We start from the raw sequence: 24,403 nt of genomic DNA on the forward strand, positions 1-24,403 counted from the left end.
TGGTTAATTTGTTTTAGTTAATTTGTCATTTTTGTTTTCTGTTTTAACTTGTCAGATTATTGAGTAACATGATGGTAAATTACTTTCACAGTGGTTTGTTGTTTCTTTACATTCTTTAATACATTTTTCAAAGTTGGATTTTGCATCAGTGTTGTCATGTTTATAATCGATAGTAAAAGGGCGTCCTGATAACAGGAAATGCTATGTGTGGCTTGACTTTCTCACATTTTTAGTTCACCAGGAGGATCTTATTTTGACAGGGGGTATTTTACTTTGAAAGGAACACGTCTGTGCAGCTGTCAAAAGTGAAGGGAGTGAAGCTGTCATTTCTGCCACCGGGAGGTAGAACCCTCTGCTCCTCCAGGTGTCTCCTCCTGGTGTCAGGGGGAGTGTCTATGCAAATCCTCACCTGTCTGAGTGACCGTCAGCCTCTGCGCTCACTCCAGCAGTGAGGCGCGCGCCTGGATCCTCGAGCGACATCAGCGGCGGGCAGAACGCGGGAGTAAGAGCTGAGCCCGACATGCCCCCCCACATGGATTACTTTTCCCACGAGTCCCGAGTCCCTTCAGACTGTGTGCTGACCCGGGAGGACGAGCTGGACCCCGGACTCATCAGCTGCATGCTGGTCGGGGACGGAGCCGTGGGGAAGACCAGCATGATCATCAGCTACATCTCCAACGGATACCCGGTGGAGTACCAGCAGACCGGCTTCGACGTCTTCTCTGGTCAGTTTCACGGAGATTTGTAGTAAAAAAAAAACAACAATCATTTGAAGGTAAAGCTGACAGTAAAACTCTCTGGTTACTTTACTGTCTTTTTGTTTTTACCTGATGAATTCAACGGAAAACGTTTTGCTCAACAGTTAAGATGAATTACAATCGACATACAAAGAAAACACATTAAAATAGTCTATATCAAAGGTTAAACTCAAAAACATAGAATAAATCTTTAATTGATCCCATGAGGAAAGAGGCCTAGATACTTCATTGTTTTTCCTTTAACATGTTTGGTCAGAGCCATCTGAACATTATCAGACAGGATTTTGAGTTTGCTTTGACCGTCACTCCAGAGAGGTTCTTGAACCTTTCAGTTCTCCCTGAAGCCAGTGTGAAAGCATGGACACATGGCCATGCAGGCAGCGTCTGGAAGCACACACCTGTGATGACCTCCTGGGTGTATCACTGGAGTGAACCATTTATCTCCAACATCTGACTTCACAATTTTGATCCTTTGTGTCTTCAGGTCAGGTCCAGGTGGATGGTTCTGCGGTTAAAGTTCAGCTTCTGGACACTGCTGGACAGGTACGACCACCGGACCTTTCCTTTTTAATCTTTTCTACTCTTGTGTTTTAGGCTTATTTTTCTTACCAGGTGAACGAGAGTTTGTACGAATGAAAAAATGCAAAAGTGTGATAATTTTCCTGTCTTTCCCTCAGGAAGAGTTTGATGAATTCCGAGCTCTCTCCTACGCCCACACAGACGTCTTCCTCCTGTGCTTCAGCATGGTCAACCCTACCTCATTTCACAACATCACCAAGAAGTGGGTGCCGGAGATCCGAGCCCACAACCCATCCTCTCCCATCATTCTCGTTGGGACTCAGATGGACATGATGCTTGACGTGAACGTCCTCATCAACTTGGACCAATGCCACGTGAAGCCAGTCCCGAGCACTCGGGCGCGGAGCATGGCTGATAAAATACGGGCCACAGACTATATAGAGTGCTCATCCCTCACACAAAAGAATTTGAAGGAGGCGTTTGATGCGGCAATCTTTGCTGCAATTAAGAATAAAGCTCGCAAGAATAAGAAGAGGAGGCTCTCTGACAGGAAAACCAAAGCCTTTTCCAGATGCAGCTGGAAGAAGGTCTTCTGCTTTGTCTGAATTCTCTCTGCCTGGGTTGTAAACTCATCTTTAATTTATTGAAGTGTGTCACGTTTACTGTCACCCCCTTATCTGTAGCATTCGGTTCTTCTTGTGATGCTTGAAGGGGATGCTCGGATGGGATGTGTGCGACTCTTCTCCGAGGCAAAGCCATCACTGTCACTGGGATGAACAGCCACCGTCTTGTTGAGAGGCAGACAGGAGTCCAGGTTCACGGCAGTTTGTCCCTGCACCTAAAACAGCAACTGGGACCCTAAAAAGCTGGATGTGGAGCAGGAGGCGGCTGCACGCTGGTTTCCCTCACAGCAGTTGCTGGTGGTTAAAGAGCAGAAAGATATGTGAGGACTGTGCCCCATGAAGGTGCAGCAGCTGGAAGTGCAGGTTGCTGTGAAAGGTTGCACTTCTACATGCTTGTCTGAGCTTCCTGGTCTGGTTTGGTTCGGGGATTTCTCTTGCAGTCACCTGCCTGTCGCATTGGGACTATTAATACTTTTGAAGACGGATGCTGTGACTCACAACATTACAACATAACTCTAAGGTTTCACGAACATAAAATTATATTCATGATAAAACAAACTTTCTGGCTTTTCTGCTTCAATTTGAGACGTGAACTTTTTGTCATCTTCTTAAGTTGGAAAGTCACAGCAAACTTGGTGAATGTGTTGCTTCTTGTAGAAGTCGTGATTACGGTTCTGTTTGTTCAAACAGGTTTTTTATGAAATAAAAGACATGAGTTTCCAAATCAGTGTTTTACCTCCAGAAACTGTTGTGTGATGTTATGACTTCACTGTCAGAGAGCTTAAAACCGTATTGTGATCGGACTGCTTTATCTGACAAGATCGATTAAAATGCAAATACAGAGGAAGAACCCACAGCCTGTCAGGCCTGGGTCTTCAGCAGAACAACCTGTCATTGGGAAACAATCCTCTGTCTGAGGATCTTCAACACCACCTTCACATAGTTTACCTCAGTCTTTTCTGATTCCCAGACAGGAAATGGCAGAGTCAGATAAAAATCATTCTAAAAAGACCTGTCTGGCAGTAGAAAAAAATTCAGTCCATTTTCTGAACCTGCTAGGTCTCATTTGGGGTCATGGGGTTGCTGGAGCCTATCCCAGCTAGTGTGAGGAGAGAGGCGAGGTTCATCCTGAACAGGCTGCTGGTCTATCAGAGGGTCTAACATAAAAATGTAGTGCTGAGCATGAACTGCAGACAGATTAAAGAGCTATCACGGACTATCACAGAACAGAACTGCTGTTCTGTCCGCTGACTCCAGTCACAGGTTTACCAACCTTAAACCTGGTCGCGTTACTTGGAGTCAGTACGTTTGGCAGCTGTGTATATAAGAAAATCTTGTGTGAATGAAAACGTGTCTGAGGACGTTCATGCATTATGAACATTTCTGTAGAAAGTTGATGTAGTGATCCTGTCCCCTTCCAACCCCGCCCTGCAGTTTAACCTCTTCAGATGGAAAATGGAAATCATTTTAACCCCAACCATACTGGGAGCACTTTCCCCCAAATTCCAAGACAAGCACACTGAGGACCAGTCCAGACCCTCACAGGACATTTGATCCAAAAGTCTATGGTTTGTCTTCTGGGGTCCATGTGTTCCACGTTCAGTCAGGATTAAGTGAACTGTACCTGGCCGGTTTGCAGAGGTGGTTCAGAGAACAGTGGACTCTCACGCATTCGTAGAGTTCAACATATGTAGAATATATTAAGACAGAACACTGGTCACATGGTTTTGTGATGCTGTTGACAGTTGCTGTCATCATCAAAACGGGACTCCACCATCTTCACAGCTCAAATGTAGGTCTTCAGCTTCCTCATACACATCATGACATGACAACGAGTCTCATGTTTGTTAAAACCGCACCAAGAAAGAGTCTGGAAAACGTTTCCTTAACTTTTCTTCTGGCTCAGTCTTTACAGAAGTTTGTCTTGATTACCAAATGTGCGATATTGTTGTGAGTCAAAGTAATGATTGTAAACGGCTGATAAAACGACCCGAAATAGCAAAATGCAGCACAGTAGCCCGCATTTGACCAATGTGTTTCACTCAAACCAAACTTAAACTTGGATTGTTTCTGGTTTTTAATGACAGCTGCAATCTCTTCCAGCCATAGTCACACATTGATTTCTTTCCTCTCCTAACTTGGTCCTTCATTGCACCACTCTTATTGATGTACAAAAACCACGATAAAGCTGTTTTTGGGTCTGAGTGACCCCTTAGATTGGATCCTCCTTCTCTCTTGTTCAGCTGTACTTAAACTCCATCCGGTAACAATTTCCTTTTTAACCTTATGCACAAAGAGTCAGTTTGTAATCCACTAAATCAAAGTATTTGAACAAGTTAGACTGGATGAATGATGAGTTAGTTTGATCCCTGTATCAAAGCTTAAACTCTTATGGCTCCTTTTTGAAGTATTGCATGTACACAAGTTGTAGTTTACTTTTGTGGGTATTTCCCCAACTCTCCAGACATGACTTCCTGGAGTCAGGTACACGTCTCTCTGCCTGTCTCTCCCATGGCTTCTGTCCTGTCTTCCCTCTGTATCGCCTGTATCCCCTACTCTAGTACCCCCTTCTGCATTTATCTATCTGACTTGAAGTACTGAATATTATATTTGTAGTTTTACCCATTTAGAGATAATTTGTTTACATCACACCAGGTTTTTTCCCTCTCTGTTCATTCATTCATTCATTCATTCATTCATTCATCTTCTAAACCCGTTTTGTCCCTTTTGTGGTCACGGGGCTGCTGGAGCCTATCCCGGCCACTTGCAGGCGAGGGTAAGGGACATCCTGGACAGGTTGCCAGTCTGTCTCAGGGCCATTCACTCACATCTAGGGACAATTTAGAGTTGCCAATTAACATATGAAGCAGGTTTTTGGATGGTGGGAGGAAGCTGGAGACCCTGGAGAAAACCCACACATGCACGGGGAGAACATGCAAACTCCCCACAGGTCCCCCAGCCATGACTTGAACCGGGGCCTTCTTGCTATGAGGCAAGAGTGCTAACCGCTGCGCAGCCCCTCTCAGTTTAAAGTCAGGTTAAAGTCTCATGTGTGAAATTTGTTCTCCCCATTTGGCCTGTCCCCTGGCAGAGCGGTGAGAAGCAGACACAACTGTGCTTGGGAACTATTTGGGAGTTTAACCCCCCAATCCAACCCCTCAATGCTGAGCGTCAAACAGGAAGACATTGAAGTCTTTGGTAGGACTTCATGCTTTCTGTTGGATCGAGTTTAAATTCTCAGTTGTTGTGGTTTGCATGATAACAGATGTGAGTGTTTTTTCATTCAAAGTATTTTCAGAAACAGGTAGCACAGCTTTAGCCTCTCCAAAAAACGTACAGAGAAAATTTCCCAAATTTCAACCAAGTCCTTGTGACTAAACTTTCTCACACTGTGCTAAACACACACTGTGCAGTCAGTCATATTCTCATTGAGCAACAGCAAACAGGTTTTTGCTTCCCAGGGTCAATAAACTGCTCTTCCTCCTATTATTTTTCTTTCTCCCCTCTTCAAATGGTTAGTCACTCTCATCTTCCCACCAAAGGCTGGTCCTCCTCTTTGGATCTCCACCCTCCAGCAAAGGAGACAGAAGCAGTCAGCCAGGTCCTCCTCTGGCTCATGGCCAGTATCAGTCTTGGTTTCGCTGTAGTCTTCTGCTGTTGACGAAGCCTGGGAATCAGCAGGTGCCCTGACAGGTCTGCCTGGCTCAGCTCAAAGCTGATTGGCTCACGCTCCTGCTGCTCCTTAACCCTCCAAAGTGGCAGTTTAACTGTTGTGCTTTGAGGAACACTTGGCCCTACTTCCAGTGTCTCTTTCACAGGTCAAGAAGCAGTTGTCATATTGTGTTTGTGCACATGTAGTTGTTTATGTTCAGTTAAAGACTCAGACCCTAGAATTAACTTTATGAAATGAAATGAAATGAAAATACATTATAAGGGAAGGAAAACTCACCAAACGTCATAGGTTAGAAAGACAATAGTCAGGTTAATCAGAGTATCAATGTGTGTACTTCCTGTCCTCTCAAGCTACAGTTACTGAGTTCTCTCTTTAGGATATTAGAACCTGTTTTAATAATCCCTGGATTTCCAGGGAAATCTATTATGTCTATTATGGAAAAAAAGACACAAGTTAGGGACTATGAAGGAAATGAACGTAAAGTCACCAACAATTTGTTAATAGACAAAAAAGTTATGTTAACAGCAAAGGGGACTCAACAAAATGAAGACAAACTCAAAATCTGTGGATCAAGTATTTTGGAACAGAGAAGAGAAGTCACTCATAGAAATGACAGCAGACGATCGGAAGACTAATAGAGATTAGACAAAATAGATATTTGCAAGAATGAGAGAGCAGGTTAGAGACACAAATCTTAAGACATCTGTTAAAAGATATTCATGTCCAGAGTTCTTCAATCTCTCACAGGCAGAACCATCTCCTTGTTTCTGCAGTGACCTGTCTAGTCCTCTGGATCCATTTGTTCATCTGTGAAATGTCCTTTTAAACCAAAATGGCTCCTGCACGTTACAGGACCTGGGTTCTTTCAGAGTAGAGTGTACTCGTGCCCGTCTAGTGCTTGGCATCTCTCTGGTCACCCGGTACTTTTAGAAGTTGTTCTGCAGGTACTTTTAGCACTTGACAGTTTCCACTTCCTGACAACGCATAGAGATGCAGGTCTCCTAAAATCCATGACCAGTTCCTCTGTCCCACCCACATTTCTGTTAAAACCACTAACCAGCTCAGCTCCTGTTTAGGTTTAGTTTGATCTGGAAATGGAAGGTTATTAGGTTAGTGATCATTGCTGGTAATGGATTATGCAATTCTTTGAAATAGCATAATAAGAAAAGCTGTACAAACTAGCAATACAGGCAACAACGTATGGCGGTTTTAAACTTCAAATCTAGCATCTTCCTTCTCAGATTCGCATAAAACTTGTGAGACAATAAAAAAATCAATCTGTTACAACTGAGCCTGTGTGAAATAAAACAAACAGAAAGCTCAGGTTATTTCTGTCACAACAGAAACTGTCAGTTTTGATGTCAAACATAACAAGGACGAAGCCATGTCCCAACTGGCAGTGCCTGGAGGCACCAACAACTGCAGGGGGGGTATTCAGACTGTTATTTCATGGGATCTTGCAATGTTAGCTGGAAAACTGGAGCTGAATTGAGATGGATCCAATGATGAACTCTCTGTTTTCATTTGAGTAATGCAATTGTTTTTAATTTTAAATCAATTTTTGTTATTTATCTAACTTTATCAGCAAATAGTACAACACTTTGAACTGTGTCACTTAAAACATCAGCCAATTTATTGCTGACATGTTCACTGCAGAGGTGAGCGTTTAGGTGTGAAGTCTTCATCATTCATTTCTGTAATCCACTGATTACAGACAGATAGGACCTGAAGGCCTCTTGTGTCAAAAATTGATTTAAAATTAAAAATAAATTGCATTACTACGGAGAGCCATGGAGAGTAAAATCTTTCCAAGCATTTATTTTAGAGAAATAATTTAAGTTATTCTGATTGGATGATGGCTCTTCATGTGTAGAGAGTGGTGCTTTTCTATTCATCCTCTCAAAAACAGAGTTTGTCATTATCTTGGTTAACTACTGTAAAATCAGTTCTTTCTGGTTTAACGGCATCTATTCAGTTCAGATTCATCATTCTCATTATTGAACAGGGCAGTCATCTGGCTGAATGGTTCTACAGAGACACTGGATGGGTTGGTGCAGTCTTGGAGAAGTCCTCTATGTCCTCAAAAATGTCATCTGCACTGAATTCTAGAAGACACCCAAAGGTGTTTCAGTCCTCGTGACGGTCCGTGGTTTTCAGATGTACGGCCGTGTGCTTCTACACAAACGTTTCTGATTGTGTGTTGATGAGCAGAGCAGTGAGGTCTGCGTGTTCGGTGAAAAGCTTTAAGGTGATCATGCTTGGGAGAAACACTGAGCATCAGCAGCACGTGACGGGGTTGGAGTGCGATCGATGGATGGAGGGCGGTTTGCTGGGAGTGTCCTCATCTGGGAATCGAGGCAGTGATGTGTTCTCACAGTGTCTAGCAGACATGGGAGGAGGGGGGGTTGTGACGTTCACACGTAGTGGCGCTGAAGCAAGTGAAAGCATCAACACAACAGTCAGTAGTGTCGCAGTTCAACTTCTGGAAGTGGACACACAAAGATCGTCTGCGTGGCCTTGGGGGGCCTGGACAGAGTTTAGTGGATTCAGTTCACACACTTCCTGTCTCAGGGTTGGACAGACGACCAAACGTGACTGCAGCTCAACGTCCCCACAGCCCATCAGTCTGCCTGTTCATGAAAAATAAAAACCTCAATGTGAGCCAGACAGACGGCTGTGCGTCAGCGTGAGCCGGCAGCAGGTCGTGTCTGGACCCGTCCAGCACAGAATGACCGCTTGCTTCCAGCAGAGAAATGTCTCCATGTGAGTCACTCTTTTTCAGGGGTGGGGGCAGCATGAAAGGTGAGCTACTGAGGAAAATGATGCTGACATCACTGCTGCATTATTTCTCTTCTAATAAATTATAAAACATAAAAATAATTGGCTCTGGAGCCAATCCCGCTTGTCTTCTAGTAACACTTGGAAAATATACTTTGGCCTTTGGATATTTTGGATAATAAGTTATGGCTATACGCTCAGCTTCTTGAAATACTTCAAAAATACTTTGATGCAGGGGTCAGAGAGGAAAGCAGCTCACATCTGCGGGACCATCTGGACGGGACATGAAGTTTGGGCCTTTACAGGCAAAAAGCTGCTGCTGCACAACCAAAGTGTTGTTCTTCTGTCCGATACTTTACGGGTTCTTGATCACAAACCTCAACAGGAAAAATCCTTTTACACTAAACTGCCATTCCCTGATTTAGGAAGAATTATTTTCCTCTTTTACAGGAACAATCAAACGTGACTTGTTGGTAAAACTGACTCAGACGTTCATTTCTAATGACTTCTTTTTCAATCAATAAAGCCTGAAATGAGGACTGCATATCCAGATGTCTGACCAGTGCTGAGGTTTGGAGGATCGTCCAGAAAAAACCCATCTAACACAAAGCCGTCATCAAACCGTGAACCATCAGCAAACGTGAGGCCGTTTTTCATTCCGGTTTCGGCCTGATCGTAGATAAAAGCTCAATCTGTTCTGGTTCTGTGAGGACAAACAGAAGGAAGAGGATATGTATTTGCAGGCTCTCTGATGTCAGCCGCCCCGCAGAACCAGCAGAGCCGGCTTCTGTCTCATCAGGCAGCAGCCAGTCCAACAGGAGGTTTGTCTCACTTCCTTTGTGCAGGGTGTGGCGGCAGCACGGCCTCTCGGCGTGCTTTTGGATTTGCATTTTAACAAAGCGGCTCAGTACAGTGGAGGGCGGGCAGCTCCGCTCTATGCACTGATGTTACAGCAAAAGAAGAGTTTGGAAGTGTGACTGAGGCTTTCATGAAGGTGTTAGATTTGATGAAGACGTCTGTGCTGGGAAGGAACAAGAACAGACTCAGAGGAAAGGCTTGAGTTTCATATTTGATTGAGTCAGAAAATGAAGGTTTGTGCAAAAAAAATATATCAAATGGAATGTGATGACTACTAAAGCTTTGTTTCTCACTGGAAGACACCTTGATGGGATCACAGAGTTTATTGAGAGTTCAGATTTATTTCTGATCAGTTTGAGCAGCATTAAATGCACCAGTGCCTTTGTGCCTATGAGCACTGCAGCATGAAGACACCACCAAGGTTGGACGGATGCTCTAAAACCAAACGGATGTCCTGTTGCTGACAGCTGTTTCTGCAGACCACATGCAGTCGTCCCCAACACTAAAACCCACATCAAACCCACACAGGGAGACAAGACGCCACTCCCAGCAGCCCTTCATCATTATCCTGGGTCGGAGATTGTTTGACCCTGTGAAAATAAAACCCCACATAGGGTTTGGCACGGAACAAAACTGACTACAAACACATGTTCACTTGTACATTTTATTTATGTAAGGGTTAATGGCCGACGAAGTGTGCGATACTTTTTAACGCACGCCGTGGAAGCCTGAAGGTTGCTTCCGCAAAGTGTGTTAAAAAGTATCCCATCATGCGGTGGGGGTCTTGGTGTGGGGATGGCTGGGCACTCTCCTTCCTTCTTTTCACATTCCACCACCCATTTTGGAAGAACATAAACACTCACCTGAGCACAGGTGTTAGCTCACCTTTGCACTAATAGTTTGCATGATTGAATGAAATATTTCACACTAGTTGGCTAGTAGGTATAAGCATGCATTTGTGAACACTATCTGTTTTGTGTACATGTTGACATGTGGACATTTTTGCAGCTAACAGGTGTGTTTATAACATTTGAGTGTGTGTGTGGACAGGCCCCGCCCCTTTGAGATTTGTACTACATCTGAACCTTACTGTAATGATAAACATCCAGTAGCTTTTTGCTTTATGCTGCTTCATGGTTCCCCCCCCCCCCCCCCCCCCCCCTTCTAATCCCTCTCTCTTCTTCCCCTCTTGCCTTTTCCGTCCGGTCCAACACCAAAGATTTTCAGACATGATTGAAATTAATAAAGTTTGGCCTCAATTCCAAAAGGGGTTTATTCAGACATACCTCTGGTTTGTCTGAAGATTAATAACCCCTCTTGTTAAAGTAAAATATGTCCAACACAAGAGGCCCTCAGCTCTCATCTGTCTGCCCAGCTGTTGGACAGGACAAGTTTAAAAAAAATAAATAAAGAAAAGTATCTCATTGTCCGGTTGAATACTCGATTCTGATTGGCTGCTGGCTATGCATTAAAACCTGATAACCGCACGGTGAAAAAAGAAGTTCCGGTCAGCTAGCTTAAATGTTTTGTATCACTTCTTTAAAACAACCTTTTGCTCCATCATTTGGACAAAAACAAGCGGTAAGAGGTGAACTTTCTCTCTGAACTGATGCTATCTATCTAGGTTGAGCGTCTTTACCTCCAAACCAAACTCTTCTGCTCTCAGACATGATATCGCTCCACTGCTGACCTCTACTGGAAAACCATGACAGAGCTCAAATGACTTTAATTAAATCAAATCTCCTCATTAAGGGGGAATATTTCCATTATTTCAATGAAGTCAAACTCTCACCGATTCATTACACACAGACATTTCTCAAGTGTTTTTTTTCCCTTCTTTTTATTGTAATAATTACAACTCTAAAAGTGAGATTCCTACAGAAGAAAGCAGCGCTTCGGTAGAAATGTTGGGATTCTGAAACATTTCCATCCCTCAGTGGTTGGTTCAGTGCAGCCGATGGGCTGTGGTCCTGCAGAGGTGCTACCTTCAGGGTCAACGGGGTCAGAGAGTTCACTGGCAGGGAGCGGAGGCCACGTCCCGCTGGAAACTGACACCAGCACCAGAATCCAACCTGCTCGGCAGAGCAGGGATGAAGAGCTCTAAGAAGCCTCCCTGGACCTGATGAAACAGAGAAGACTGACATCAAACAGACGGAAATAGGGAAAAACCCGACATGGGACCTAAACAAAACCGGGATTCTGCAGCTCTCTTCTGACTGAAGGCGCGTTCACACCGGGACGAATTTCGCCGGCGATTTTCGCCGACGTTTAACGCCTCGTGACTAAACAAAGGGCACCAATGAGAGTGTGCACACCGACGCGAAAAAAACGCCACGCGTCAAAGCGTCAAAAAAAACAAAACACCTCGGGTTCGTTTTTTGTTTGACGCGTCGCGTCGAAATCTACTCGACCAATGAGAATGGCGCTTTTGCACACGTGTCTGGAGCTTCTGAAGTTACAGTAAAACACAACTTGGGGGCGCTCAAACACAAAACTGCCTTGCTGAGCACACATACCAGCGAAGAAGATAGACGCCAAGTAGCGTCTACACTGCCGCGAAGCAATAATGATGGACATTCTAAAATATCCCCGAACCAAGCACCAGTTGGAGCTACTGGTGCTTGAAATATTCATGTTTTCTTTGTTTGATTCTGACAAGCGCGTAAATACTTGCTCTCTTCTTCTGAGTTAAAAGCGACTTTCAGAAGCGTAAAGTTGCGCAGCGCCACCTTGTGTACAGGAGTATTTCTGTTTTACATTAAGCGCCATCTAATGTCAGTGAATGAAATTGCATGTTCACTCCACTCATCGTCAGCGAAAATCGCCTGGGTGTGAACACAAAAAACGTGGCGAAAAACGCTGGCGAATAACGCCTGGCGAATATTCGTCCCGGTGTGTACGGGCCTTGACTCTGAAAGCTGCATTTGATTAGTGAAAGAGGCCTGTGATGCTTTAGAATGACTTTTGAAATATTAGGACAAAACATATTTGGCAGAAACCATTAACAAGTTCCTGTACTCTTGTCCAATTTAAAAGGATTCAAACATACCAGAAGCAAAGTGTGGTCAGACAGACGTCCCCTCCAAGCTTCATGGAACCTTGGACAGGATCTCCTGACAGCTGCGGTAAACCTTTACCAAACAACCGAGTCTAGGCTTTGAGCTCTGAAAGACAAAGTCCTGGTGAAGATCAACCTCTGGCACTGTTCCTCACACCATGAGCCTGCACTGACCTGGAACAAGGGCACCACACCCGCCACGGCGTCTGGCTCTGCCGGCTCCCTCAGCAGCACACACAGGTGGTAGATGATCTGATGCTGGAATGAAGGACACACGGCTTTTACACCTGCGTCCCAGAGGTGACCCATGATTACAATGACATTGGTCCACAGAAGCACCATGTAAACAGCCTCGTTGATGACGATGTCTTTAATCCGGCCCATCTCTATGAAGGACGTGATCTCGCGGCCTGAGGCGTAGCTAGAAGACACCTGGATGCCCAAAGACCCGATGACTAGAAGGGACTCGTGGTCGACCTTCACAAAGTGGATGTGAAGAACCATGCCGACCAAGGTGACGAGGATGGCACTGGACAGAACCGCCGTGTTCTACGGGACAGGAAACATGAGCTTTTATGGTTGGCGGTGGTGGGAGGAGTTTATGTCTCAGAGTTCCTACCTTTGCTTTTTCAAACTTCAGCCTGAACTAGAATAGATACAAATATTTATTCATTTGTTTTGTTTTTCTCCTTCTAGAGCAGGGGTCGGGAACCTTTTTGGCCGAGAGAGCCATGAACACCACATATTTTTCAATGTAATTTAATGATAGTATACAATATTGTAGCGTACCTTTCCCACACTGAGGCATGGAGACTTAACCTCTTTTAAGGTTCTTTATTCTAGTTACTCCAGGCCGTAACCAACGCCACACAACTTGTTCAGCAATACAATATGTTTAAAACTAAAAATACAAGTGAATGTGTGTATTTTGCGTAATTTCAACACGTTTCAAGTACAATAAGTACATGCACGTTCATGTTTGGTGTTACCAAGTGAAGGAGAACAGTAATAAAATCAGGTTTCCCCCAGAAGAACAGTGATTGATTCCTTATTATTTTACGTTATCACTTCATTATTATTATGAACCCGCTGTGGAGTAGAGCTGTGACGGTGTGGGATTTTTGATCACCGTGGTGATGCGGTTATCGTCACACCCTTAGTCTTAATGTTCTATAGATGTGAGAAATGCGAACACTGTCAGTACAGCAGTGCTCACACGCTGCAGTGTGTGGTATGTGACGGACAGCGTGTTCTAAGCTCTGACACTCAGTGTGCGTGTCACCTTGCTACCCCCCCCTCTCAGAGACGGGGGCGTGCAGCTGCAGGGACGGATGGTTCACAGTTTGAGGCTGCTACAAACTCTGTGATGTAACACATAATAGGAAACCAATAGTGGCGCAGATTTTTTTTTGTCCAAGCACCGCTACTACTACTGCGCCCCCCCCCCCCCCCCCCCCGGCATCACATCGCGCCTGAGAAGGACTGGTTTAATGAAAACATTGTTTTTATAATTAAAGATTTGTCTGCGAGCCAGATGTGACCATCAAAAGAGCCAGATATGGTTCGTGATTTAGAGGTTATTTCTGTTTTGCATTTGTGTCACCCGAGCAAATGCACCAAAACAGAACAGTGAATCAAATGAAAAGGTTTGTAAAGTCTCAAAGCAGCCTGTGTGTCAGATTAAGAACTAAATTAAATCATTTCTCTCTGCAGATTACTCCAAAATATACTTGGCTTTCTGAAAATGTAGTGCAACATCAACAACGACAATCCGCCAAAAGCCATTGACATACAGTTGATGCATTGATAAAACAATCCATCTATTGATTCTGTGTTCATATCACAGAAAGCTCAGCTGTTTTGCTGAAAACCAAAGCATAAACCCAACAGCTCTTCGCGTTTGGGTAAACATCACTCATAATTTTGAAATGAATTTCTTGCATTTTGGAGCAATAGTACATTTGAGGAATTTAGATCTTAACTCCATTTCACTTCCTCTTCTGTGTAGTTTTGTAACTTTGCATTATTTATGGGGAATGTTGGACAATTGGGGATCAGTGATGGTTTTACCATCATCATCAACATCATCAGACTGCAGGACATTGGGGACAAAGAAAGGAAAGGAATTGCTTTTATTCTACCATTAAATGGTTTTCTATATTTTAACTTAAACCTAATAAAAGCCTAAACGTTCCTACTTTGATCAATCATTTGTAGCGATGACAAGACACCCTGATCTAACATTTCCCCATGGGAAAGTAAGTTTTGGAGGCTAAAGTTATGCCTGAACAATTATGTAAAGTCAGAGAAGCAAACAGAACCAGCCGGGATGAAGAGCCCATGTGAACGTTATTAAACCAGAGCAGACACAAAACCAGATCCAGAACCAGAAGCGGTTCTGACAATCTACAAGGCAATGTTCCCACAACAATCAAGTCATTTTTCTTTTCCTCCCACCATGACAGACAGACAGACAGACAGACAGACAGACAGACAGACAGACAGACAGACAGACAGACAGACAGACAGACAGACAGACAGACAGACAGAAGGTCTCACCTGTGTGAAGAAGAACAGCAGGTAAGCCAGCAGCCACACCGAGCAGGTGGACGCCAGGACCTTCCCGATGGACACCTTGGGGGAGCTGACAGTGAACTCCGTGCAGAAGCTGGAGTGCCTCTGACATCCCAGAGTAATGGGCTGACCTCTAATGTCAGAGAATGTTTCTTCTTCCATCAGATCAGGAGTGAGGGAAAAAACTCAGAGAGTCCGTTTGGGCTAGCTAGCTAGCTTAAGTTAGCTTGTTGCTTAGCACCTCAACAGCAGACTAATGCCGTTAATTCCACCTGAATACGGGGACTAAAAGATCACACTCAACCCTGTTCATCTGAAAAACAACGTCAACAGTAAAATTTGCAAAGTAAAAACATTTGTGCATAACTACTTCTCATGTAAAAGAAAAAAACTTCTCACGTGACGCAACTTCCGGGTGCTTTTGTTTTTGACACCGGGGCGCTTAAACAAGCACAGGAATCAAAACAGCCGCAGCAAAGATGAATTTAAGTCTATTTGACATTAATTTAATGATCAAAGCCTATTTTATGATATCATATTTCAATTCATCAGAACCCTAAAATAAGCGCAAGTCTCAGTAAGCCACTTTCCGGCAGCCCTCTGTGTACAAAACGAACTTACCCCCAGTAATGACGGCTGTAGCAAAGCATTATGGGTGAGAGTTTTAGGTACAGGGCTTTATGGAGGAACTTCAATGTGGAGATAAAAGCTTTAGATTTATAAATATAAGCAAAAGTAACTTTTACATGTTTGTTTCATGATTCACTTTAAACAAAGAGCTCGACCCTCACTGGAAATGCATTTCCCAAAATGCATTGCGCCGCTGTGACCCTTGACATGGACAACAAAACAAGGCAACCAGCTGATTTTCTCGCGGGGCTGTTGTTTCTTTTTGTAAACATGCATGTTTGACAGCGTGACGCCGCTATCGCTTCCTGCTGAACCTTCGGGGCTAGACTCACTTCCGTGGGACAGGTGAGTCTGTTCAGGTAAGAGCCGATTATGTATTTATTTGGAAAATCAGAGCAAATGTTCTAAACTAAAGCTCCTTACAAATGGGCTGTGTATGTATCTGCTTTCATTCTGGCCCAATTCTTTTTACTGTGCCTCAGCTGTTGGTATTCTTTTAATGCTTTTTTTCTGAATTTTCAGAATGTGTAGTGTGTTATAATGTGTGGTTGGTAACAATTAATCACTGAATGCATTTCTATTCCTACAATCCAACCAGACTGATCTGTCTGAGGCAGAATCTAATGGAATCAACCTTAAAAATTCCCCATTAACCTTTAATTTTTCATACTTTTTTCCATTTCCCCTCCAGGTGTCTGTGTTGTTGGTGGATCTATGAATGGTTGGACCTTCTTTAATGTAAACATTCGTCTACAGGACATCTCATGCACAAACACCTGAGCGACCTGCATGCTCTGGAGTCTTTAACACATCTTTCTTAAAAGTCACTGTTGTTCAAATTTCAGGTCCACAATGAGCGAGCCAGGTTCAGAAATGGAGCAAGGGAGGCCCACGGTCTTGGTCTGTCAAGAGAGCTTTGCCTGTGGGGGCTCAGACGAAGCCACATATGAGTGTGATGAGTGCGGCAGCCTGCAGTGCATCCGCTGTGAACTGGAGCTCCACCGGCAGAAGCGCATGAGAAACCATGACCGGGTTCAGATCAAGGCCGGCCACGTTCCCTTCTGTGACCTCTGTAAGGGGGGCAGGGCCGACGCCACCCGGGTCCGGGCGGCGGTGCGCTGTCAGGGCTGTAAGATCAATCTGTGTTTAGACTGCCAGAAACGCACTCATGCTGGCGTCAACAAGAGGAAGCACCCGCTGACGCTTTATCCTCCGGCCAAGGAAAGCTGCGTGGTGGATGGGGAGATGGAGGTGGAGGCCCTCAGATCCAAGCTGGAGGAGGCGAGCAGCTTCCTGTTAGTCAATGAGAAGGAGGAGGTGCAGGTGGGTGCCAAACAAACCTACTTTGTCCCAAATCCTTCTTCCAGAACATTCCTGATGAGTAAAATCATCTCAATGGGTTTTTAGGTGAAAGATGAAGAGGATTTTGTTAGCAGACTAGGCTGCACACCAGATGAGCTCCTCAAAGTGGTTTCCATCTTTGGAAACACTGGAGAGGGCAAGTCCCACACATTAAACCACACCTTCTTTCTTGGAAGAGAAGTGTTCAAGACCCTGCCCACCCAGGAGTCCTGCACCGTGGGGGTGTGGGCTGCTCTGGATCCTCTGCACAGAGTGGTGGTCATCGATACGGAGGGGCTGCTGGGGGCTGGTATGGAACAAATACCTGAAACTCTTTGTCACTAAGCAAGCAAGCATTCTCAGCTCCCTTCTGTTTTAATTAGGAGCTAATCAGGGTCAACGCCTCCTCCTCAAAGTCTTGGCCATCTCGGATGTGATTATTTACCGAACGCACTCCGACCGTCTCCATGACGACCTCTTCCGGTTCCTCGGCGACGCCTCAGATGCCTACTTGAAACATTTCACCAAGGAGCTGAAGGCGACCTCGAGCCGCTGCGGTCTGGACGTCCCGTTGTCCACACTGGGCCCTGCAGTAATCGTCTTCCACGAAACCGTCCACACCAAGCTGCTGGGATCAGGTTTTCCACCCGTCCTGCAGCCAATCTCCATGTCTGCTGACTTGAATGTTCTTACATGTCTCTCTGTCTTGGTCTGTCAAAATGCAGACAGGCAGTTGGAATCAGCGGAGTGTCTGCTGCAGGAGCGCTTCCAGAAGCTGGGCCTGTTCCCCAAAGCTTTCAGCTCCCTGCAGTACTGCGGGACCCGAACCTACAACCCTCCCACAGACTTCAGCGGGCTGCTGCGCCGCCTGGAGCGCCAGCTGGACAACAACAGCACCCGCTCCCCTCGCAGCGCAGGCGTCATCTACCGCGCTCTGCAGGTGCGTCGCTCAGTCAGTCAGACGGCGTTTGGTGTAAACCAGGTTGCTGCCCTAAGACTGTTCCCCCGTTGGTTCAGGCCCTGAGCGAGCGCTTCAGTGGAGAGATGCCTGATGAACTCAGCAGCACCACCTCCTTCTTTCCAGAAGAGTACTTCACCTGCTGCAGCGTGTGCCTCAGCTGTGGGTATGATCAGCGCCGAACCAGAAAAACTATCAAACTTCCATCAAAAAGGCTTAAAAACGTACATGTTTGTGAAACGGCAAACATTACACCTCAAAGCTTCATTCCATGGACAATGTAGAAACGTGGTTTGGGTAAACATCAACTCCCCCACAGCCGTCCCTCAGTTTGGGCGGGGGATGCTCTCCTCCTCTGCTTTAGTCCTCTTCTTCCTGTTGGAGGTTTCCGGTGGTTTCTGCGTTTGTCCAGCCTCTGTGAGGAAGCTCACCTGCTAATTCAGCCACAGGTGCTCCCTCATGTCAGGATGCTGGACAACAAGCTACCAAAACATTTTTTTTAAAAGTTTGTCCTTTAAGTCTTTTGATGGGAGAAGGAGTGCAGATGGAAAGAAAGAAATCATTAAGATTAAAAATCATCTTCCTGGTTGTCTTTGGGCTGCTTTCTTAAGGGGTAGATACACTGCCTTCTGAAAGTATTCAGCCCTTCTCAACCTTTTACCACATTTCAGGCTGCAAACATAAAAATATAAAACTGTAATTTTTGGTGAAGAATCAACAACAAGTGGAACACAAACATGAAGTGAAACCAAATTTATTGGATATTTCAAACTTTTTTAACAAATAAAAAACTGAAAAATTGTGCGTGCAAAATGATCCACCCCTGACCTAACCCTTGTGTTATCCTAGGCACTTTACCATTGGGAGTGGGGTCATCTAGACCCACTAGACAGTGCGCTGAACCTTTTTTCTTCAATGATTTGTGATCTTCACTGGTGTCCATGGATTAAATGAAATCTTTCCACCTTTATCCACCTTTGTCACGGTAGGGAGAACACGTCAATGGAAGGGGGGGGGTCATCTAGGATAGCACAAGGGTTTAGTTAAGACTCTGTAGCTCCACCTTTTTCTGTGATTCCAGCCGTTAGCCTCTTGGGGATCTTCCCATCAGTTTTAAACATTCCTCCTTGAAAACAGCTGGAGCTCAGCGAGGTTGGATGGATGTTTGTGAACAGTTTTCAGTTCTTTCCACAGATTCTCCATTGGATTCAGGTCTGGACTCTGGCCATTCTAACAATAGATATGTTCATTTGTGAACCATTCATTGTAGGTTTTCTTTATGATTTGGATCATTTTCTTGTTGAAAGACAAATCTCCGTCCCAGTCTCAGGTCTTCTGCAGACTCCATCAGGTTTTCTTCCAGAATGCTCCTGTATTTATCTCCATCCATCTTCCCTGTCTCTGCTGAAGAAGAGCAGGCCCAAACCATGATGCTGCCACCACCATGTGTGACAGTGGGGATGGTGTGTTCAGGAAGAGAAGCTGTGTTGCTTTTACAACAAGCAGAACGTTTTGCCCAAAATGTTGGATTTTGGTTTCATCTGACCAGAGCTCCTTCTTCCACATGTTTGGTGCGTCTCCCAGGGGGCTTGTGGGTAACTTTAAACAACACTTTTTATGGATATCTTTAAGAAATGCCTTTCTTCTTGCTGCTCTTCCACACAGGCCAGATTAGTGCAGTAAAAGACTGATTGTGGTCCTGTGGACAGACTCCCCACCTCAGCTGTAGATCTCTGCAGATCATCCAGAGTCATCATGGGCCTCTTGGCTGCATCTCTGTGCATCTTCTCCTAATTTGAGCTGAAAGTTTAGACAGACGGTCGGGTCTTTGTAGATTTGCAGTGGTCTGATTCTCCTTCCATTTCAATATAATCTCTTGCACAGTGCTCCTCGGGATGTTTTTTCTATCCAAATCCTGCTTTAAACTTCTCCACAACAACATTTCAGACCTGCCTGGTGTTCCTTGTTCTTCATGATGCTCTCTGCACTTTAAACTGACCTCTGAGACAGAGCAGATCACAGAGCAGGATCATTTATACGGAGACGTGATGACATCCAGGTGGATTCTGTTTATCATCTTTGGTCATTTAGGTCAACCTTGGATCATTCAGAGATCCTCACTGAACATCTGGAGAGTTTGCTGCACTGAAAGTAAAGGGACTGAATCATTTTGCACGCCCAATTTTACAGTTTTTTTATTTGTTTAACAAGTTTAAAATATCCAATAAATTTGGTTTCACTTCATGATTGTGTTCCACTTGTTGTTGATTCTTCACCAAAAATTACAGTTTTATATTTTTATGTTTGCAGCCTGAAATGTGGCAAAAGGTTGAGAAGTTCAAGAAGGCTGAATACTTTCACAAGGCAGTGTCCATTCATCCACCTAAGCTCTCCTCTGCATCCTCTCTCCATCAGCCCCCCCAATGCCCTCCTTCACCACATCATGAACCCTCTTTGAAGCCAGCATCATATGCTGATGTTGAAATGGCTTTGCCGTTCTTTCAGCTGAAAATGCAAAGTTCTTTCGGTCATTCTGATAGTTCAATCCTCCATCTATCATTCCAGCTCGGGCTGCAAACAAAGCATGAACCACTTAAACGAAGGACTGGATCATGAAGCCAAGCATCGCTGCTGCTATTCTGCTCAGTTGGACAACCGCATCTACACTTGCAAGGCAAGTAACTAGACCATGCATGTCTGTGAGGAAGCATGTTCAGGTTCTGAGCTCCTGTGCTGAAACCAGCAGACCTGCTACGAGGGGGGCAAGGAGGTGATTGTGGTTCCCAAAACGACAGCCTCGTCGGACTCTCCCTGGTTTGGCTTGGCAGTCTATGCTTGGTCTGGGTGAGTCTAACTGCCACAAAACTGGACTAGAAATTGACTGGATTCATTGAACCTCCACTCAGATCTCACACATTCCTCCAAATGCCGTTTAAAGACCCAAAATGGGTTTTTTAGTCCATTTAACATGTTCTTGTACCATTTTTCTCATGATGGAGGTTATATATATATGAAGAAAATTGAGAACATGCATCAACCTGCATCAGGAACAGACCAATATGTGCTTTTTGAAAAAGACCCTTTTTGTGATGTAAAATAATATACTGGACGGGGTCAAAGTCTCCCTGCTCTGCTCCATTCTGATCATCCACTGTCACACAGACAGATTCATGAACGTCTGTGTTTTCCTGCTCTGAGCTGGAATCTGGATCAGAACCGCTGGATAGATACGATGTATGCTCACTATTTTTTGTAGCACTGCTAACGTTAGCTTAGTGTTGTGAGGGGCTGTAAATATATCAAAAGATGATCAGAGTGGGACTATTGAAAATTCAAATCAACTACTTCCTCGTCATCCTCCACGTTTCTATGTATGGACTTCTGGAAAAAAAACAATGTAAATTAGCTTTGTAAATGGTTCAAAAGCTGATCGGAGTAAGATTTCAAAATAAAAAGGAGTGGTTTCTTTCTCTGTGCAGATACGTCCTGGAGTGCCCCAACTGTGGAGTGATCTACAGGAGCAGGCAGTACTGGTATGGAAACCAGGACCCAGTGGAGACCGTTGTGCGCACGGAGATCCAACACGTTTGGCCCGGAGTAAGTTTGGAGGGGAAGAACCGGGTTCTACAGAGACACAGCTGTGGTGTTCAGACCAGTAGCGCTTTTAGGCAATACGGGGTTTTTTTACGCTTTGGGCAATACAGGCAAATGCCCGGGGCGCAAATTTCAATGGGGAGGGGGCGGCATCCCTGTGCTTGAAAGAAAAGAAAAATTGCGCCACTATCGGGTTTTCTAAGATCTATTGTTTCACAGACTTTGGAACGGCCTAAAATCAGGGAGCGCAGCGCGATTACGCAACGCCTGGATCATGGCGTGCTGTTGGATCACTCAGCAGCTCACGTTAATAATGTTATTTACCAACTATTGTAGATATTTTTATGACGTGTCTTTTCTGTGGTTTAGTTGGTGTCAGTATTTGACGTAAAGACAGCAGGTAATGCAGGAAAAAAGCTGCACTTCATGACATCAGCTTTTTTGAATGTATTGAGGTTTTTTGGAGGACTTTTACTGTTGGTGTTGCACAAACTTAGGGAAATACCAAAAATTTTTGGAGTAATCAGTGATGAGTTCTATGATTTAGTTTTTAAGGTTTTATAAGACTTAAAAATGGTATTCACAATAACAGTTTTTTAGAAAACTCAAATCCCTGTGATACGTTTCACACACCAAGCAGAAATGAACTTACTGATAAAAATGATGCCAGGAGTCCAGCGCTAAAAAAATGACAAAAGGGCAAAGAAAACGGAAAGACATGATTTGTTATTTCTAATTATTAATATTTCCAGGCTATGTTTGTTTTTTTCTGCAGCGTGTTCATAATTGTATAATTTTGACAGAATATAATTTTATGATTAGAAAAACAAAATACATTATTTAAGGTTTAACTTGATTTATTCTGGATTAATATTCCTATTTTTATTTATATTTATGCTCGAAAAGTTACATTTTAAAGCTTTAAAAGGTGTAAAAGTTTAGCTTTAGTGTGTTCAGTAAATGTTTATCTTGTTCTGCCCAGAACCTAAAGTGTGTTTTTAATTTAGGCTCCTGTGTGACTGAGTTTGACCCCCCTGTCATACGAGTTCATTAAATTCATGCATTTATTGTGTAAAATGGCCAAATAAAGATAGGAAACACAAAGGGTAGTCGTCAAATTTTGGGGGGGGTTACTTGCCCAGGGAGTTAGTTAGTGTAGAACCGCCACTGGTTCAGACCAACCTTCTGAAAAATCACAACCAGCTTCTGAGTGTTTTGGTGATAGTTTCTCACTCAGTCTTCTTTTTTTTGCAGTCTGACAGTTTTTTGAAGGACAACAACAATGCTGCTCAGAGGTTGTTGGATGGAGTCAAATTCATCTCGCAGTCCGTCTCTGAACTTAGTGTCACACCCGCCAAAGCTGTCACCTCCTGGCTCACGGACCAGATTGCTCCACCCTACTGGAAACCAAACTCCCTCATCCTGGTACGAAGCTGCAGTGTTCAACAACCCTGCAGCCTGTGGGCAAAGCGACTGAATGCTCTTTCTTTTTCCATTTTGTGGCAGAAGTGTCATAAATGCAGCCAAGAGTTTCAGCCTAACACCACCAAGCACCACTGCCGAGCCTGTGGGGAGGGATTCTGCGATGCATGCTCCTCCAAGTCCAGACCGGTCCCAGAGAGGGGCTGGGGACCGGCACCGGTTAGAGTCTGTGACGCCTGCTTCCACAACCCAGAAATCCCACCTGGTACACAAGAAACACTCAAGAACGTTCAATCCCAGTCTTGGGGAGGCGGGGTCCTGCTTGTGTTCCATCTGCACCCCTCCTGCTGCTCCTGGCTGGATCACACCTGATTCATGTAGTTCACAGTAGGAGGGGGCTGGTTTATCTGAAAAGCCAGCAGGACATAGCCCCTCAAGGACCGGACCCCCTGACCACATCAGCTTTCCTTTGTTTTTGTTGCAGAGGTGCAGGATGCTGTCTCTGAAGAGGAGAGGAGCTCTCTGATAGCCAGGAAGGTCGGGGAAGCTGTGCAGAACACGCTTGGCGCTGTGATCGGAGTCATTGACATTCCTCTGGGTGAGGATGGAGTTCCCCGTGATGAGGACTCTGGGAAAGGCGGGACATTCCAGCTGACTGTCTTGTGTGTCCAGGCCTGGTGAAGGATGCTGCTCGGCCTGCATACTGGGTCCCAGATCAGGACATCCGCTGCTGCTGCGAGTGCCAAAGAGAGTTCCTCCCACGCCTGACCATCCATCACTGCCGCGCCTGCGGCCAAGGCGTGTGTGATGACTGCTCCCAACAGCGCCAGCTAGTGCCATCCAGGGGCTGGGACCACCCAGTCCGGGTCTGCAACAGCTGCAGCCAGAAACCCGGCGACCTTTAGCAGGCAGTCGGCGGTGCAGAGCTGAGTTAGAGAACGTGTGGCAGAGACCGGAGGGAGAACTGATTTCCTCTGTGAACAACAGGCAGATTCCAAGAAAGAAATGCAACAACCGCCATCCACCAACCAGAAACCCAGGGCTGGCCAACGGTGGTCCTCAACCGTGCCCGTTTTCCAGTCCTCCCCGACCAGCTTGCTGCTGATTGGCCGACTCAAGTGATTCCACAGCCTAGTTGACAGAACACACCAGATTGAGGTTTTCAGCATCAAGCAGTCCAGGGAGAGCTGGAAAACAGACAAAGTTAGGGTTCTGCAGCAACCCCTCCAACTGATCTCAGATCCCTCTCCCAGTCCATTGGATGGTTGGAGACCTACTGGAGGTTCAAAGTGTAAACTGGCTTTAACCCTTTACCACCAGAGCTTTAGCTCTAGTGTTGATGTTCTTTGACTTCTCGTTACTCTTCAGCGTATCTTCAGCAGATTCTGAAGTAGGAAGGTTAACGGTTCAAAGGTTATGGGATGCCGAAAAGTGTGCATCGCCAGTGCCATCTCTGGTGTTAAAGGGTTGAAGACAATCACTCATTCAAGAAAGGCTCTGCTGTAACTGTGTTTAGCTCTCAGAAGTAATGGAGGGTAATTCTGCAGAAAGAATGACTAAAGACCAGTCTGTCATTTATTCTGGTGGCCTTGAGTCTGTCATTGAAGCTTTCCGCTG

General features: G+C 44.9%; 3 protein-coding genes across 6 annotated transcripts; 2 read left to right on the top strand and 1 right to left on the bottom strand.

Annotated features, from left to right (window-relative positions):
• The first annotated feature begins 39 nt into the window (after positions 1-39).
• On the top strand, positions 40-2,627 carry rhov (ras homolog family member V). The gene is made up of 3 exons (XM_004083925.4): positions 40-725; positions 1,243-1,301; positions 1,436-2,627. Exons 1-3 carry the CDS (start codon positions 521-523, stop codon positions 1,880-1,882), a joined length of 711 nt encoding a protein of 236 aa, XP_004083973.1. The 5' UTR covers positions 40-520; the 3' UTR covers positions 1,883-2,627.
• Positions 2,628-11,030: 8,403 nt separating this feature from the next.
• On the bottom strand, positions 11,031-15,259 carry pigh (phosphatidylinositol glycan anchor biosynthesis class H). Its single transcript, XM_004083926.3, has 5 exons — positions 14,827-15,259; positions 12,607-12,816; positions 12,442-12,525; positions 12,259-12,373; positions 11,031-11,328 (listed from the first exon to the last, which is right to left on the bottom strand). Exons 1-4 carry the CDS (start codon positions 15,001-15,003, stop codon positions 12,299-12,301), a joined length of 546 nt encoding a protein of 181 aa, XP_004083974.1. The 5' UTR covers positions 15,004-15,259; the 3' UTR covers positions 11,031-11,328; positions 12,259-12,298.
• A 245-nt stretch (positions 15,260-15,504) lies between these two features.
• On the top strand, positions 15,505-24,364 carry LOC101168591 (zinc finger FYVE domain-containing protein 1). 4 transcript variants are annotated; one of them, XM_011492068.3, is made up of 14 exons: positions 15,593-15,830; positions 16,163-16,209; positions 16,317-16,794; positions 16,879-17,122; positions 17,196-17,450; positions 17,538-17,752; positions 17,830-17,936; positions 20,336-20,444; positions 20,517-20,614; positions 21,250-21,367; positions 22,619-22,789; positions 22,871-23,051; positions 23,271-23,384; positions 23,459-24,364. In XM_011492068.3, the coding sequence occupies exons 2-14, from the start codon at positions 16,190-16,192 to the stop codon at positions 23,689-23,691; spliced, it is 2,343 nt and encodes a 780-aa protein (XP_011490370.1). In that variant the 5' UTR covers positions 15,593-15,830; positions 16,163-16,189; the 3' UTR covers positions 23,692-24,364. The 4 variants fall into 4 exon arrangements, with proteins under 4 accessions (XP_004083975.1, XP_020570230.1, XP_011490369.1 ...); XM_004083927.3 differs by lacking the exon at positions 16,163-16,209 and having other exon boundaries at positions 15,505-15,830; XM_011492067.3 differs by lacking the exon at positions 16,163-16,209 and having other exon boundaries at positions 15,592-15,816.
• Positions 24,365-24,403: the final 39 nt, after the last annotated feature.

The sequence above is a fragment of the Oryzias latipes genome, chromosome 24, assembly GCF_002234675.1.
Source record: "Oryzias latipes chromosome 24, ASM223467v1".
NCBI lineage: Eukaryota > Metazoa > Chordata > Actinopteri > Beloniformes > Adrianichthyidae > Oryzias > Oryzias latipes.

Excerpts from the sequence above, each read along its gene's own strand:
- rhov (XM_004083925.4), top strand. The coding sequence starts at position 521 with ATGCCCCCCCACATGGATTACTTTTCCCACGAGTCCCGAGTCCCTTCA. Across the intron at positions 726-1,242 it reads CGGCTTCGACGTCTTCTCTG|GTCAGGTCCAGGTGGATGGT; the intron begins GTCAGTTTCACG and ends TTGTGTCTTCAG. Across the intron at positions 1,302-1,435 it reads TTCTGGACACTGCTGGACAG|GAAGAGTTTGATGAATTCCG; the intron begins GTACGACCACCG and ends TCTTTCCCTCAG.
- pigh (XM_004083926.3), bottom strand. The coding sequence starts at position 15,003 with ATGGAAGAAGAAACATTCTCTGACATTAGAGGTCAGCCCATTACTCTG. Across the intron at positions 12,817-14,826 it reads TGCTGTTCTTCTTCACACAG|AACACGGCGGTTCTGTCCAG; the intron begins GTGAGACCTTCT and ends CCTGTCCCGTAG. Across the intron at positions 12,526-12,606 it reads TCAACGAGGCTGTTTACATG|CATCAGATCATCTACCACCT; the intron begins GTGCTTCTGTGG and ends CCTTCATTCCAG.
- LOC101168591 (XM_011492067.3), top strand. The coding sequence starts at position 15,746 with ATGTTTGACAGCGTGACGCCGCTATCGCTTCCTGCTGAACCTTCGGGG. Across the intron at positions 16,795-16,878 it reads ATGAGAAGGAGGAGGTGCAG|GTGAAAGATGAAGAGGATTT; the intron begins GTGGGTGCCAAA and ends ATGGGTTTTTAG. Across the intron at positions 20,615-21,249 it reads GCAGTCTATGCTTGGTCTGG|ATACGTCCTGGAGTGCCCCA; the intron begins GTGAGTCTAACT and ends TTCTCTGTGCAG.